This window comes from Ursus maritimus, unplaced genomic scaffold, assembly GCF_017311325.1.
Source record: "Ursus maritimus isolate PB19 unplaced genomic scaffold, ASM1731132v1 scaffold_2, whole genome shotgun sequence".
Classification (NCBI taxonomy): Eukaryota; Metazoa; Chordata; class Mammalia; order Carnivora; family Ursidae; genus Ursus; species Ursus maritimus.
The window spans coordinates 104,369,618-104,383,664 of NW_024424452.1; the positions used below are offsets into that span (position 1 = coordinate 104,369,618).

General features: G+C 45.8%; 1 protein-coding gene and 1 pseudogene across 2 annotated transcripts in view; one reads left to right on the plus strand and one right to left on the minus strand.

Moving 5' to 3' along the window:
* LEMD1 (LEM domain containing 1) overlaps positions 1 to 13,471 on the minus strand; it is a 26,774-nt gene extending 13,303 nt beyond the window's left edge. The window contains exons 1-3 of one of the 2 annotated variants that reach the window (XM_008699533.1): positions 13,390 to 13,471; positions 12,460 to 12,582; positions 9,768 to 9,838 (exon numbers count right to left, since the gene is read on the minus strand). In XM_008699533.1, coding sequence (XP_008697755.1) covers positions 9,768 to 9,838; positions 12,460 to 12,582; positions 13,390 to 13,471 — 276 coding nt within the window. The remainder of the gene's footprint in view (positions 1 to 9,767; positions 9,839 to 12,459; positions 12,583 to 13,389) is intronic. The other variant, XM_008699534.1, reaches the window with a different exon arrangement.
* Positions 42 to 722, plus strand: LOC103670986 (annotated as a pseudogene).
* Positions 13,472 to 14,047: the final 576 nt, after the last annotated feature.

Consider the following 14,047-nt stretch of genomic DNA (forward strand, 5'->3'; position numbering starts at 1 on the left):
AAAAAAAAAAAAAGGTGTCTGCTGGTGGTGGCTGTGTTGCTGTCTGGTAGAGAGGAGTGGGAACTGGTGGCTGCGGCCTTTGGGCTGGTATGAACCATGCTCTTGGTGGAGGCCGGAGAGCCAAGCCAGAGCCATGGCCAGTACAGTGGTAGCAGCTGGACCGACCATTGCTGCTGCAGGATTTGCAGGCCGTTACGTTTTGCAAGCCATGAAACATATGGAGCCTCAAGTAAAACAAGTTTTTCAGAGTCTACCAAAATCTGCCTTCAGTGGTGGCTATTATAGAGGTGGGTTTGAACCCAAAATGACAAAATGAGAAGCAGCATTAATACTAGGAGTAACCCCTACTGCCAATAAAGGAAAAATAAGAGATGCTCATTGATGAATTATGCTTTTAAATCACCCAGACAAGGGAGGAGCTCCTTATATAGCAGCCAAAATCAATGAAGCTAAAGATTTACTAGAAGGTCAAGCTAAAAAATGAAGTAAATGTGTGATGAATTTTAAGTTCTTGTTAGTTTATGTATACAGGTGCTAGCTTTTTATAATAAAATGCCTCAAAGTTAAAAAAAAAAAAAAGATAAGTCCAGACTACTAGAAGATATGTGCTACACTATGACTGACAAAGGATTAGTATTCTAAATATATAAAGAGATCCTGTACATTAACAAGAAAAAGATAACCTAATAGAAAAATGGGCAAAAGACACGAACCGGCACTTCATAGATAAGAAAACACAAATGATCAAAAACATGTAAGAAGATGCTGAACCTTATAAGCAATACTAAACAAATTATTATTATAATGAAATACAATCTTATACCCTATATACTACTTTGACAAACATTAAGTGTGGTGATACTAAATTTTGAAGAAGATTGAGAACGATGGAGCTCTTCATATGTTGCTGGTAGGAATGTAAGATGGTGCAGTCACTTTGTAGAGCAATTTAACATGATCTCTAAAGTTGAAGAGGTCTGTGTCCTTGGCTATCCAGCAATTCCACACCTAGGTGTATTCATTCAATCAGAAAAAAATTATTGCACTTGTATACAATGGGTCATGTATCACAATGTTTGTAGCAGCATTGCTCGTATTAGAAAAACTTGGAAATAATCCAAATGTCCAATAAAGAAGGAGCGGATCGATATATTTTTATAACTATATAGCAGTACAAATGAATGAACCAGCACTAACATTGGAAGAACCCCATGGCATAATGCTGAATGATAAAGGGAAGTTATAGAATGCTTACATGATGATGCTATTTATTTATTTATTTATTTATTTATTTATTTATTTAGAGAGAAAGTGGGAGGAGGGGCAGAGGGGGAGAGAGAGAGAGAATCCCAAGCAGGCTTCACGCCCAGTGGAGCGTGACATGGGGCTCGATCTCATGACATTGAGATCATGACCCGAGCCCAAATCAAGAGTGGGATGCCTAATCGATTGAGCCACCCAGGCGCCCCATGATGATAGCATTTAAACAAAATCTAAAATCAGAAGAAACTAAAGTTTGTGGATACTCTAAAGGAAAGGAAAAAAATGAAAAGTAGTAAATTCAGGGTAGTGGTTACCTTGGGAGAAAGGAGGGAAGAGGATTATGATCAGGGAGGGCTACAGTGACCTTCAACGGAACTGATTTATTTTTTTAATCTCTGGGGTGGGAGTCTAACTGCTCATTACAGAATTCTTTATACCTTTTTTAGATGCATAAGATATATTATCATAAAACGTCAAAAAATATTTTCAGGTTTGAATTTTTTTCTATCCCCTTGGGCAAATCCCAGGTACCCATCTGCATATATGTCAGCCCGTTTGAACTGCGCTGATTTCTGTACCAGGGTTTTTCTGTGTGATTGGAAGGGTCGCAGAAGAGTGCCTCCTACGGACTCTCATTACAAAGCAATCATCAGAAAAGAAGCTTCTGCTTCCATGGGTGAATAGATGTCCGGGAGTCCTTCTGCCATAGCACGGAAAGAGACACTGGGGGGAGCTGTTTCACTACTCAGGTGCCTGGTTGGCTTTCCTCCCCTTTCCACAGCCTGATCTAATGGAAAGGGCAATAGAATGGAAACCAGGAGGCTGGAAGTCCATTACCGATTTTTCTGCTACCTCTCTGTGTGGTCTTGGGCGAGTCATAATCCCTCTCCGCCTGTTTCCTCATCTGTAAGATGAGCCACACAGCCTCCTTTAAGAAGCCTTTCAAATAGGAAATTCCGTGATCAATAATTACACTAAACCATGCCTGAACTCGTGAATAGTGATGAACGGTGCCCAGTGCTTAGGAAACCTTAACAAGTCCCAAGAGATTAAAATAATCTGGGGTTCTCGTATGGGAGGTACAATGGGAAACTCCCCTCCCTAAATTGGGTATATATAGCTATAGACCCATAATGCAAAGGATAAATTAGCTAAAGTCAGGGTTATATTCGGAGGTGAAAAGGAAAAGCTGACTTTTCTAAATAAATTCATATTTTCCTGTAGAAAGAGAACACCACTACTCACAATTCAGTTTTATGAAAATAACTTTACCTTTATTTACATGTTATCACTGTAATCAGAGTTTGGTTTCACTATCTCTTCCTGCTGCTCTTGTATTTCAAAAACTGGGTTCTATTACACAGAAAGAATCAGCATGTAATCAATAAGATAAAGACATATTGATCATTAAGCATATTTAAGCATAGCTACCAGGAGGTTAGTATTTTTATAAGGAGAATGTTAAATTACATTCCTTGTAAAGACAGCATTTAGCTCCCATTAGCACATGTTACAGGTAAGAATAGAGGGCTTATTAAGTAGTTATAGAATATGTAATTTACTCTTCACTTTGACCCAAGTGGAATATACAACTACTACTGGGAATAAGGATGTTTCTCAATTGATTAAGAAGCTGTTACAGAGACGTTTAACATCGGGTCTCCTAAAACCCTTGCACGCCACTCAACTCAAACTGCACACTGAAGCAGTCCTTTAATACATATTCCCTCGGCACATCGGGCCTCCCAATGGCAGCTTTTGGGGTAGTCAATGCACATGCTAATTACAGGCCTGCAAGGTAACTTATCAGCAATAATAAGAGAGTAAAAATCCTATTAAAGTTTTGGCACAAAGATATGGAAACAGACCTCAGAATTGGATGCAAAAAAGAGACGTGAAGCTTTCTTTCCCTTCCTTTTCCTCCCCTGGGAGTCAGTGTGTCCTGCCCTGGAAATGGGGCAGAAGGGACACAGACGCAGAGTGTCACAGGCCCAGAGGCTAAAGAAATGGGAGTGCAGGGGGCTGTGTATTTGGAGGTGGGTACTGGGATGCCTGGTAGTTGAAGAATGAGGGCAGTAGGGGAGGGGAGAGCAGGAAGGCATTAGTGTGCCCTGTGTCCAAGGAAGAGAGTCGGTGAGGGGACGGCCACATGGAGGGGTTGGCATGCCCCGCGGTGGAGGAGGTGGTGAGGGGGGTTGTGCAGAAGAGGTGGTGCTGTTATGACGGGAGATTGGCTATACTGAGAAAAAAATTTTTAATTGAACAAAAATATATTGAGGATAATGGTAGCCAGGTTTCTCACCATCGTAGGAAGGGGAAAGGTTGGAAGGAACATTGAAATGTTGGATTGGAACTGGAGCTCAACATGGACTCATGGCTTTTAACTTTATATATAGAGAGAGATAAAAATAGTTCTAGACTTTTAGGTGTATGTGTACATACGCAGATGTTTATTTTTTAACTCTATTCACTGACAGGACCTAGAAGCAATGACTCCCCAGTAACAATGAGCTCCCTAAATGCCTAGATTTTGGTTTCCAAATACCACCCTGCAATGAAAGGAACCAAGGCTCCCAGGGCATGAAAAGCACAAGAAGGGGCTGAAATATCTTGTGCCGGAAATTAAGAAAATCCTCAAGGAATAATGAGGACATGTTAAAAGGACACAGTATCTGCTTTGAAGGGGCTCCCACCGGCCAAATCTGAAACAATTTGAGCATTAAAATGATATCAATGAATACAACCTACTGAATCAAAAGGAATCAACAAGTCCATGCTAAAAATATATATGAATGAATGAATGAGTGAATGAATGAATGAGTGAATGAGAAGGGGAGATCTTCCACTTACAGTAGAATGACAACTAATAAATACAAAAGGAAGGATAGACATAGAAAATCTTTTTAACTTTATTTTTAATTTTTTTGAGTAATCTCTCTCAAAAGAGAGAGATTGGGGCTTGAACTCACAACCCCGAGATCAAGAGTCACAGGCCCTGCCAACGGAGCCAGGCGGGCACCCCTAGAAATAAAAAATCTTAATGGGCCATCATCATAATGGAGGTGGAATCAGGCAGACATCCATGGGCGCTAGGGCTAATGGATGAGGTTTGACGAGGAACACTATGTTGGTATCATTTCAGAATAATTCCCCACAAAAGACCGTTCAGTTACAAAGGGGAAATGACGGTTTTATGGAGAAATCTGACAGACGCCAACTTTCCCAGGTGATTTAGGTTACCATCACCACCAGCGGGACAGGATGACATTGTTCCCTGGTGTGGTGCTCTGAGAAAAGCACAGCACCCCGTCTGAGGAATTTCTGCCCAGAACGCAAGGCCTCTATGAATAGTCAAAAGGAAAAATCAGACAGAAAAAAATCACCCCACAGAATGAAAGGCCTGTACTTTTTAAAACAGTCAAGGGCATGAATGAAAAGGAAAGACTGAGGCACGGCTCCTCCAGACTGAAGAAGGCTGCCGAGAGGCAAAGTGCATTCCTGGATTGGTCGTGGACCAGAAAGCAGAAAGACATGTGGGGGACAACCGGTGAAATTGGAATGGGGTCGGAATATTAGACAGTAGCACTGAATCAATGTGAATGTCCTTCTTTGGAACGTCACATGGTGGACATGGAGGAAAGTGTCCTTTGGGGGTAGGCAGAAGACGTGCAGGGAAGCTGGGGGACTTCCTGTCAACAGTTGGCCCTCGAATGGTTCAAAGACACAATGGTAGTGCGCGTGCGTGGTAAAGCTAACCACCGGATAATCTGGGTGAAAGCAACCTAGGAGTTCTTTACACTAATCTCGCCACTTGCCTAAGTTTGAAGTTATTTCAAAATAAATTATTTTTTCAATGTTTCAAAAGGCAGGGGAAGGATTTAGCAGAAGATTAAGAAGGAGTCCTTGGGGCACCTGGGTAGCTCAGTCATTAAGCGTCTGCCTTCGGCTCAGGGCGTGATCCTGGCGTTCCAGGATCGAGTCCCACATCGGGCTCCTGGGCTGGGAGCCTGCTTCTTCCTCTCCCTCTCCCCTGCTGTGTTCCCTCTCTCGCTGGCTGTCTGTCACATAAATAAATAAAATCTTTAAAAAAAAAAAAAAAAGAAGAAGGAGTCCTTATATTCAAGGAGGGCACATATGACTTTTTTTAAAAGGTTGGGCTGCCTCATTCAACACACAGCACTTCCAGAGAACAATCTTTAATTATATCTGTAATTTTAAATAAATAAATATGCCTGTGGGCACTCTGATAAATCCTTCTCTGCAGCACTTAGGAGTTCAATACTGAGATTCGGATGCCATCATATTATTTTCCATTAAGTACTTTGCTTTGTTTTGTAGATAATTAAATACCATGCTTTTTCCATGATAGTACTGATGATAATAGCAGTTATTATTGTGCCTACATGGCTCTAACTGTGTGCCATCACTACTCTGTTCTACATATTTTAACTTAATCCTCACAACGTTCTATGAAGCTGAAACCATTATTATCCTGATTTATAGACGAGGAAATGAAGACAGCGAGGTCAGGTGTCTTGTCCAAGTCAGTGGCCGAGCTGGCATTTGAACCCAGGCAGTATGGCTCTAGAGTCCAGGGTTGTGATACACATATTTTTTGTTTCCAGAGCTTGTTTTTAAGTTTCTTCAGGGTAGGAACCATGGCTCCTTTTGCACCTAGTTTCTTCCTCAAAAAGGTCTAGCACAATGCTCTGTATAGATAAATAGTTGTTAACTCATGGGCTGAGACCCAGGGGTGGAAGGTCTGCTGCCACCATTCCCTGGGTGGTCATCAGTTCACTGTGCCCTAAGCATTGTCCCTCAGGAGACCACGTTAAGGTGTGTCGAGGAGGCAGAAGAGATGTATGGAATAGGAAGTCAGAGAGAGGGCGCTCATCGACATCTGTATATGACAAAGGTTCCCTTCCGCATCAGCCAACACAGACCAAGTAACTCCCGCCCCCTCTCCCCAGACGCCTGGCCCTGGATTCAATGCAGAGGATTCAAGGCCATAGGTTTTCGCCATCAGAGTTTTACAACCTGAAGCCGAAGCTCTTAGGCAGAGGCTGGGAGTTGGAGCGGATTGCAAGGGCAGGTTGCTAGGCTCAGACCCACAGAACACATTTTTAGAAGCTCCCAGTGGAATGTGTAGCATAGGTGGCAAGATGAGAAGAGAGCATTCCAGGCTGGGAGAACAGAGTGAGCCGGGATTCGAGCATGTGTGTCTGGGAGGGAACAAGGAGACCCTGAAGGGGCCAGGAGCGCTCCGGAGCACACAGCTCCCAGGCCCCGCTGCTCTCCGGGGATGGGACAAGCAGCCGTCCGCAGACGGGCGTGCACATGCCAACACCTCCACTCCGGAGCCACTCTTAAGCCCAGGGCGCCCAGATGCCCTGGTTTGCCAGAACAGTCCTGTTGGACTCCTGTCATTCCAGCATCCCTTCTAGAAGTGTCCCCTTTCATCTCAAAAGCATCCTGTCCGGGGCGTGAATGACATGGTCACCTTACTCAGAGGCCACTTTATACACCCTGACGTTACGGATCATTCTGCTTCCCAAACACCCCAAATCCCATTTCCCCCTCTTCGGTAGAAGGGACTGAGAGCCCGCATTACACACATTGACTTTCCTGCCTTCTCCAGCACTGGAGCCCAGAGTCCCTCTGATGAAAAAATCCCCCATTAAAAAATATATTGGCCTGACTTTCTGAGTGGTCCTAATCTCCAAAGCAGTGGGCTGCATATGCGATCTGATAAAACATACACACACAGACACACAGACACACAGACACACACACAGACACACACACGCAGGATTACAAAGCGTCCAGAAATGGACATAATCCAAATCTCAAAGTGGTCTGTATTCCACTGGAAACCCTCCTAGGATAAGAGGGAAATAGGTATTTGTTGGTGTTTCACAGAAATGCAAATTCTACGTCTCCAGCTACTCAGGGGGCAGTTAGGTACACACCACTGCTCTCGAGTAATTAAAGTCTATGGTGTTAGACAAGTGACTCCATAAACACACTTTTTACCACCTTTTACATGGAAATTTAAATGCTTACTTACTTTACTTCAGAATTTAAAGTTGAACAGATGTCTCAAGGCCCTTCTGAGAGTCAGAATGGCTTATCTAAATCCTTCAGATCAAAACATTTCGGGCCATCACAAACTTTCTATTTAATTCTATTGCCAATTCAAAATATCGATGTGGTTTTATTTCAAGTTTACGGATAGCAAAGACCTAATGGCGCTGGTCCCGCCCCCATGCCTTTCGAACACTCAGGTTGCGTTTTTCTCCCGTCCGTGTCTCTGCAGGAACTAGACGAAGGGGTGTTCTGCGGAAATGAGGTCTTCTGAATGGAAAGGAGTCCTTTGATGAGCCATTTGGAAGATTTTTAAAATTCTTTTCGAAAATTTGATAAGCTATCAGCTTTACTTCATCAGATTTGAATTCTGTTCAGATGGGAAGCCAAAGCTGCAGCCTACTACAGGAATATGTGTGCGTGGGGTTTCCTTTTCATTTACTGAGACTCAGTGAGGAGCATAAATACTAGACCACATTCGCAAACGAACCTGTTGGTCGCTAGAGCTGTTTGGCCGATGTGATGAGGTGAGCTCTGGGCTCCTACTCTGTGTGAGAGCCTGAGACAGCTGGGGAAGGGGATGAAGGGCAATTTTAAGGGGAGGACAGGCATGGCCTTGGAGTCGGGCCTTAAACAATCACAGGATTTTAACCACAAGAAAAATGGGCAGGGGATGGGGGCAGAGAATGAAAAGAATTCCAGGCATAAGGAACGGTTGAGGCAAAGGCACATGGGAAGGACATGAGAGGGGTGGGAAACCAGGGAAGGCTCTGGAGGGTGATGAGGGAGATACTGGAGTCTCTTTGGGGTGGGTAGTAAGTTTGCACCTTGCTTCCGGGCGAATGAAGGACGAGGCTCAAACTCTGTTTGTACATCTGACCTGGAATCAGGAAGGGTTAGCGGTAGAGGTCGGTTAGGAGGGTATTACAAGTGTTCCAATAAAAAATAAAAAGAGTAATATGGGGGCGCCCGGGTAGCTCAGTCGGTTAAGTGTCAGGCTTGATCTCAGCTCAGGTCTTGATCTCAGGGTTGTGAGTTCAAGCCTGCGTTGGGCTCCGGCGTGGAGCCTACTTAAAAAAAAAAAGGGAAAAAATGGTAATATGGGGGCAAGTTAGGATGGCAGAAAGGAGGGATGGATTTTTAAAAATCATAATTCATTGGCAACTGTTTACATGTGAGGGGCTGTGGGTGTGCCAAGATAACTCTGAGGCCTTGAACCTGGACAGCGGGAAGGTGGTGAAACCATCAAGGTGAACCAAGGCCACAAATGTGGGTTTGGGGTGAGTGAAAAATGAGCGTGGTCCTGGATGTCCTCAGTGGGAGGAGCTAGGAGGTAGAGCTCGCCACGGGGAGAAGGGTAAATAAATACACTTACGTAATCTATGAAAGTTCACGATGATAAGTAACATTTGCTGCATGAATGCAGGAAAGAGGGGAGGATGGAAAGACAAGGAAAAGGAAAGAGCTCTCTGGGAGTGGCTGGGTGTGGAGGCCTCTGCCTCAGGGGAGGGGCCGTGTGGAGGCTTCCATGTGCAAAGATGACGTGAGGTAAAGGGAAGGAGGCGGGCAATGGAAATGATGCAGAGCAGAGGAGAGGAGGACCGGAGACAGATCTCACTGAGGGGCCGGAAGACAGAGTCAGAATGGGAACTGTCAGAGGCGCAGAACCAGGAACCGAGTGAACAGTGTTGTCAAAATGGAAGGAGACAGGCATCTCCAGATACGGAGGGACAGTGGTCAGAAGACTGGGAAAAAGTCCCTGGGATTGGCCTCTTGGAGTTCATTATGTGAACTAATCATGTGCCTCGTTCCAGAGCTTTCCTTTCACAGCCTTTCACTTCGCACCCACCCTGTGAGGTAGTACTGCTATTAAGCTGCACGAGGAGCTGACTTCTGTTAAGTGACTTCCCCAAGGCCCCAGGACGAAGCCTGGGGAAGGACAGGGCTCTGAGCCAGCGAGGCCTCACCGCAAAACCTCTGACCCTCGCACACTTGGCCGCGAGCTTCGACACGGCGGCGAGGCGTGGGAGCCAGAGCTCAGTGTCTGGGAGAGAAGGAAGCAGGAACTCACATTGATTCTCCACTCACGGTGGGTCTGGAGCCGTGGTCAGGGCTCCCTGGGAATGTGGACCCCGGGGGCCTGGGAAAGGGGGGGGGAATGGCAGCCAGAGGGCAAAGCAGGGCAGCCACAAACTCAGGGAAGGGCAGGAGGATGGTGACTCTGGGTCCTGAGCCAGAACATGGAAATAGTTTCACCAAACAGAAATCTGCATTACAATGAGCTGCTGTAAACTAGGATTTTAGGGCTAGAACGAAAGGGAGTAACTAGCGATTTCCTTTCTTAATACATAGGAGGAGTGTTATTTCCTATATTTAATACATTATGGGTAAAAGTATTCATGCATTAGAATTGTACATACTTTTTTGGGTCCCTTGTTTTTTTCTGATGAGAGAATGATATTTCCTTTCAAAATGATAGTGGCATTAAGCTCTGGATCATGGAAAACAAAAGGAAAATAGGCCATGAGAACATACGAGCTAGAAAAGGAAATAAACACCAGTCGTCGGGGTGAATTCTCCCAACTGCAGGGCAGAAGAATTTCGTGAGGGAAAGAAAATTCACTTTGCCCTTCTGAGGGCAAAGGGCATTTCTGCAGTAGCCTTTGTGCAAAGTGCTGAGGCCTTCCCCTGGGGACGCGGGGAGGGCTCCTGACAGGAAAGCTGTCGTATCTGTATGACTCCAGGAGAAACACACTGCCGAGCTCAAGCTGGGCTGCTGTTTGCAGTCTAGTCATTGACCCTTTGAACCAGCTGCAAGCCTCACGCAGCCCTGAATGTCAAGATCGGGCGGGAGGCTTTTCTCCTTTGGGTCCGAGGAAGCCCCCAGAGGAGGGAAGGCCAGAGCTGCGCTAAAAGGCTTTAAGATCAGGGAAGCTGCCAGGGCCAGGAACGGTGGCTGTTCATCAGCCCTGGGCTTCCACCCGTGGAGAAGCATTTTGATAAACCTGGAGCAAAATCAGGGCCTTTGCACACGCAGCAGAGCTGCGGGAGAGGATTTTAAAGGAGCCCTCCGACTCAAAAATATTTGGGAAGCTGGAAAAGAGGTTCGACCTTTAAAGCTATGTTCACTTGGTGCCCAAACAATGAGAGAAAATGAAAAAAATAAATCAAAGCCCCCCATTGTCTGGATAGCCTACTGCTTTGCCTCAGGTCTGAACTGGTCCCCACCACACGCTCCCTCCTACCCAGGACGAGGTGTTTCTGTGAAATGCTCAAGGCTGAATCTCCCCAGGACCTTATCCATCCCATGGCAACCCCTTCATTCTAATGCCACCGGGGTCCCTGAGGCCCCTCCAAAGAGCAGAGTCAATGTCTCATTCAGCCCTGACCCGGAGAAAGCAGTCATTGCGTACTTGACCTAAGCTCCATCCTTGACACCGTAAAACTGCGTGACAAGGGAGGGACTGACCCAGAGCTTGCAGCTCCGGCCTGACTGCCCGCAGTTGGCTGGCCTCGGGTGGACACAGTCTGGAAGGCAGTGGCCAAGCTTCCAAACGAGAGTACCCATTTTCTCGAGGCCTGGGCATACACGCTTCTCTGGGGAGGGCTGCGTGCTGGGAAGCAGGAGAGCTTGGCCTGGGACCACCCCAGCTTGGCTGTGCAGCTTTGACCTGCACTCCTGGACAGCTGTGAGCAGTAAGGACACAAGCCTTCCTCTCTGGAATCTTCCAGTCTGGCCCTTCATTTCATCAGAGGGCTGCTCTAGTCCCTTCAGCTCCTGTCTAGGGCAGGAAACACACACAGTCCCAGGTCTGGGCAGGACTCTGAACATATCCCCCAACCAGAAAGGGTCTGGGGCATGCTCAGGGGCCGATGGGGTCCATCTCCCAGGCCTGGTGCTCTTTCAAATGAGGCCGGCCACGCGGGACTTAAGGAAAGCTCTCAGAGCTGCAGCACGGCAATACCAGGCACCACTGGGGGATTTTTCGGAGGGCCCCAGGCACCCGTCTTACTTGTTAAACTATTCGCTTGAGCTATATGAAATTGCCATTTTTTTGTAGGTCAAACACGGTCAAAAAGGTAATGTGTTCATCCTCACAATAGAAATTGTGAGAACAGTGTAAGGCATGTGTGAAAAGAGCACAATTATGAGAACCAGACGTGGGTTCAAATCTCAGTTCTGTCACCCTCTTTTCAACAAACACATTCTGCATTCCCGCTCCATGCCTGATTCTGTTCCAGGAGCTGGACGTGTAATGGTGACAGAGACAATGGACCTTGTTCTTCATGGCACATGCTGGAGCCACTTCCTAGCTATTTGATGTTGGGCCAGTCACTCGGCCTCTCGGAACTTCAGCTAAAAGTTTGTGAGCGTTAAATGAGCTATTGCACATTAGGCCAGAAATGCACTGGGGGCCTTCAAGGCATGGTAGTTCCTGTTATTTTAGTGTGGCTTGTAGAGGACTCCTACTAAATGTTTATTGAATGAAACAACCCTGGAATGGATTGTAAGAATCTTCGAGCCCACCCCCTACAGGAGAACGGTGCCCGTGGGGGCAGGGGCCAGTGGAACAGAAGCCCCCGGATCCCAGAGACCACAGCTCTGACCTACCCTGGGGCCTGGAAGAGACCAGCTGTGGTCAGCTCCCATGAAGTCAGGAGGGCAGTAGGCAGAGGAGTTCCGGGAGGTACCATTTGGCTCATCTTTCTGAATGGGCTTGAAATCATTTCATCTGAAGAAAATGATTGCCACATTTACTGATTGAGGCAAAGCAGAGGTTGGGACCTCAAAGGAGATATGGAAACTACCTGCAGGAACTCCCGGCTTGAGAACGCAAACAGAGATTTGGCTCTGGCTAATAAGAGGACATGCAAATTGACCAGTCCTTCCGCCCCACTTTCCACCCCGAGGAGTCGCGGGCATGAACATGGACATGGAATAACGGGCTCCTTTCGCAGCCCAGGGGCCTATCCTCCAGGCTCTGTGTGCAAATAGGCCATAAGGACATTCCACAGGTCACCCTGTATAGCATTACAAGCCTCACAGATCATCCCAGACAAGGTTTGAATAAACACACAGTTACAATCTAGCAGTACAGCCTCTGAGGGTACCTTCACTGTCTTCATCATCCTGAGCTCTGTCCAGCTCCTCAGGTCCATTCATCACAGGTGATGCACAGGGAGGTGAGACCAACAGTTGCACTAACTTTTTTTCATACACTTTTCTGGTGGAAGCTAAAGAAGAATGTGGAGAACAGAGTAAGTTATTCTGCTTGTGTAGGCGACCTCACTGCATTCACGGTATTTCACCGCGGGATCCTTGTTCTTCTACCTTACACTGTTGGTTAATTACAGTCTTTACAATTAGGTCCACCCCACAGCTTCTCAACACACTCCTTTCCTTTTTCTTTTTTTTTTTTAAGATTTTATTTATTCATTTGAGAGAGAGAGGGAGAGCGTGCACAAGCAGGGGGAGAGGCAGAGGGAGAGGGAGAGGGAGCCCAACATAGGACTCGATCCCAGGAACCCGGGATCATGACCCGAGCCTCGAAGGCAGACACTTCACCATCTGAGCCACCCAGGCGCCCAGTGCTCCTTTCCTTCCACAAACAATTAAGGTGAGGCCTCCGCGGGTTAGGCAGGGAGACAGGCATCGGATATATACAAAAGTAAGACTGACAAAGTGGCACTTCCTATCTATGGGGAATATGAATTATAAGTACATCAACAGTTAACATAGTGCACATACTAGAAATGAAAAAAACCAACAGGGTCATACCATCAAGAGTAACTGGATTTTCCTCGTTGGAAAAAAACCAATCCTTTCTCTTGGGCACCATACTTAGTAACCTGTGTGTAGCATCTGGGTGTATTTATCACTTCTTCCCTCTTTACGGTTTTCTGTGTTTTAAGAAATTTTTTTCTATTTCCCTTTTACTGTTTTTTATTGTGTATGTTCCTTCCACTGTAAATAATTTGAAATCTTTGGAGGTAGTTTTTAAGTAATAGACAACGAGTCTCTCAAATTTGCCGTATACATACGTAGTATGGGTCCAGGTGAAAATCCAAGCTTAGTAAGTTCATGCTGTAATTCATAGTCACTCAGACACTTCACATCCACCATGGTGTGATAGGAGCTTGGTCTCTTTCAGACAGTGGAATCTATGAAAGAGGAAAACATTAAATTCATTAAGGCAGCCTTGCAAAGGAGAACTAAAACTTTCCCCAAAGTCCACAGAAGTGCTTACAACCCAATCTCCCCAGTTTTGGAGGCACACGGGCAATAGCCCCCAAGTCACCATTCTCTGCCACACGTCTCTCTTGGGTTTAGGCTGCCTCAGTGCAAAGCTTTGGGTGGGTGTCACTTTCCCCGGTGTCTCTGGGGTTGAATTATTTCTAACTTTTCTACTCAACGAACGTGAGAAAAGTCTTCTGCACCAAAGGAACACATGAACAAATATTTCTACGACTGCTTAGGAACTCGGAGTAAGACTGGGCTCTGGGAAGATAAGAAGTTAATTAAATATGAAAGAGCTGAGAGAGATTTTCTAGTGAGTTAAATAAAAGTTATTTATCCCTGCCCTCCTTTTGATGAGAGTCCAGAGAGTCCAGAGCACTCAGTTATTGCAAACACTAGTAGTTTTCACACTTGTAATTTAACTCGGGACATAACGAGATGGTAGTTTTTAATTAACTGCCG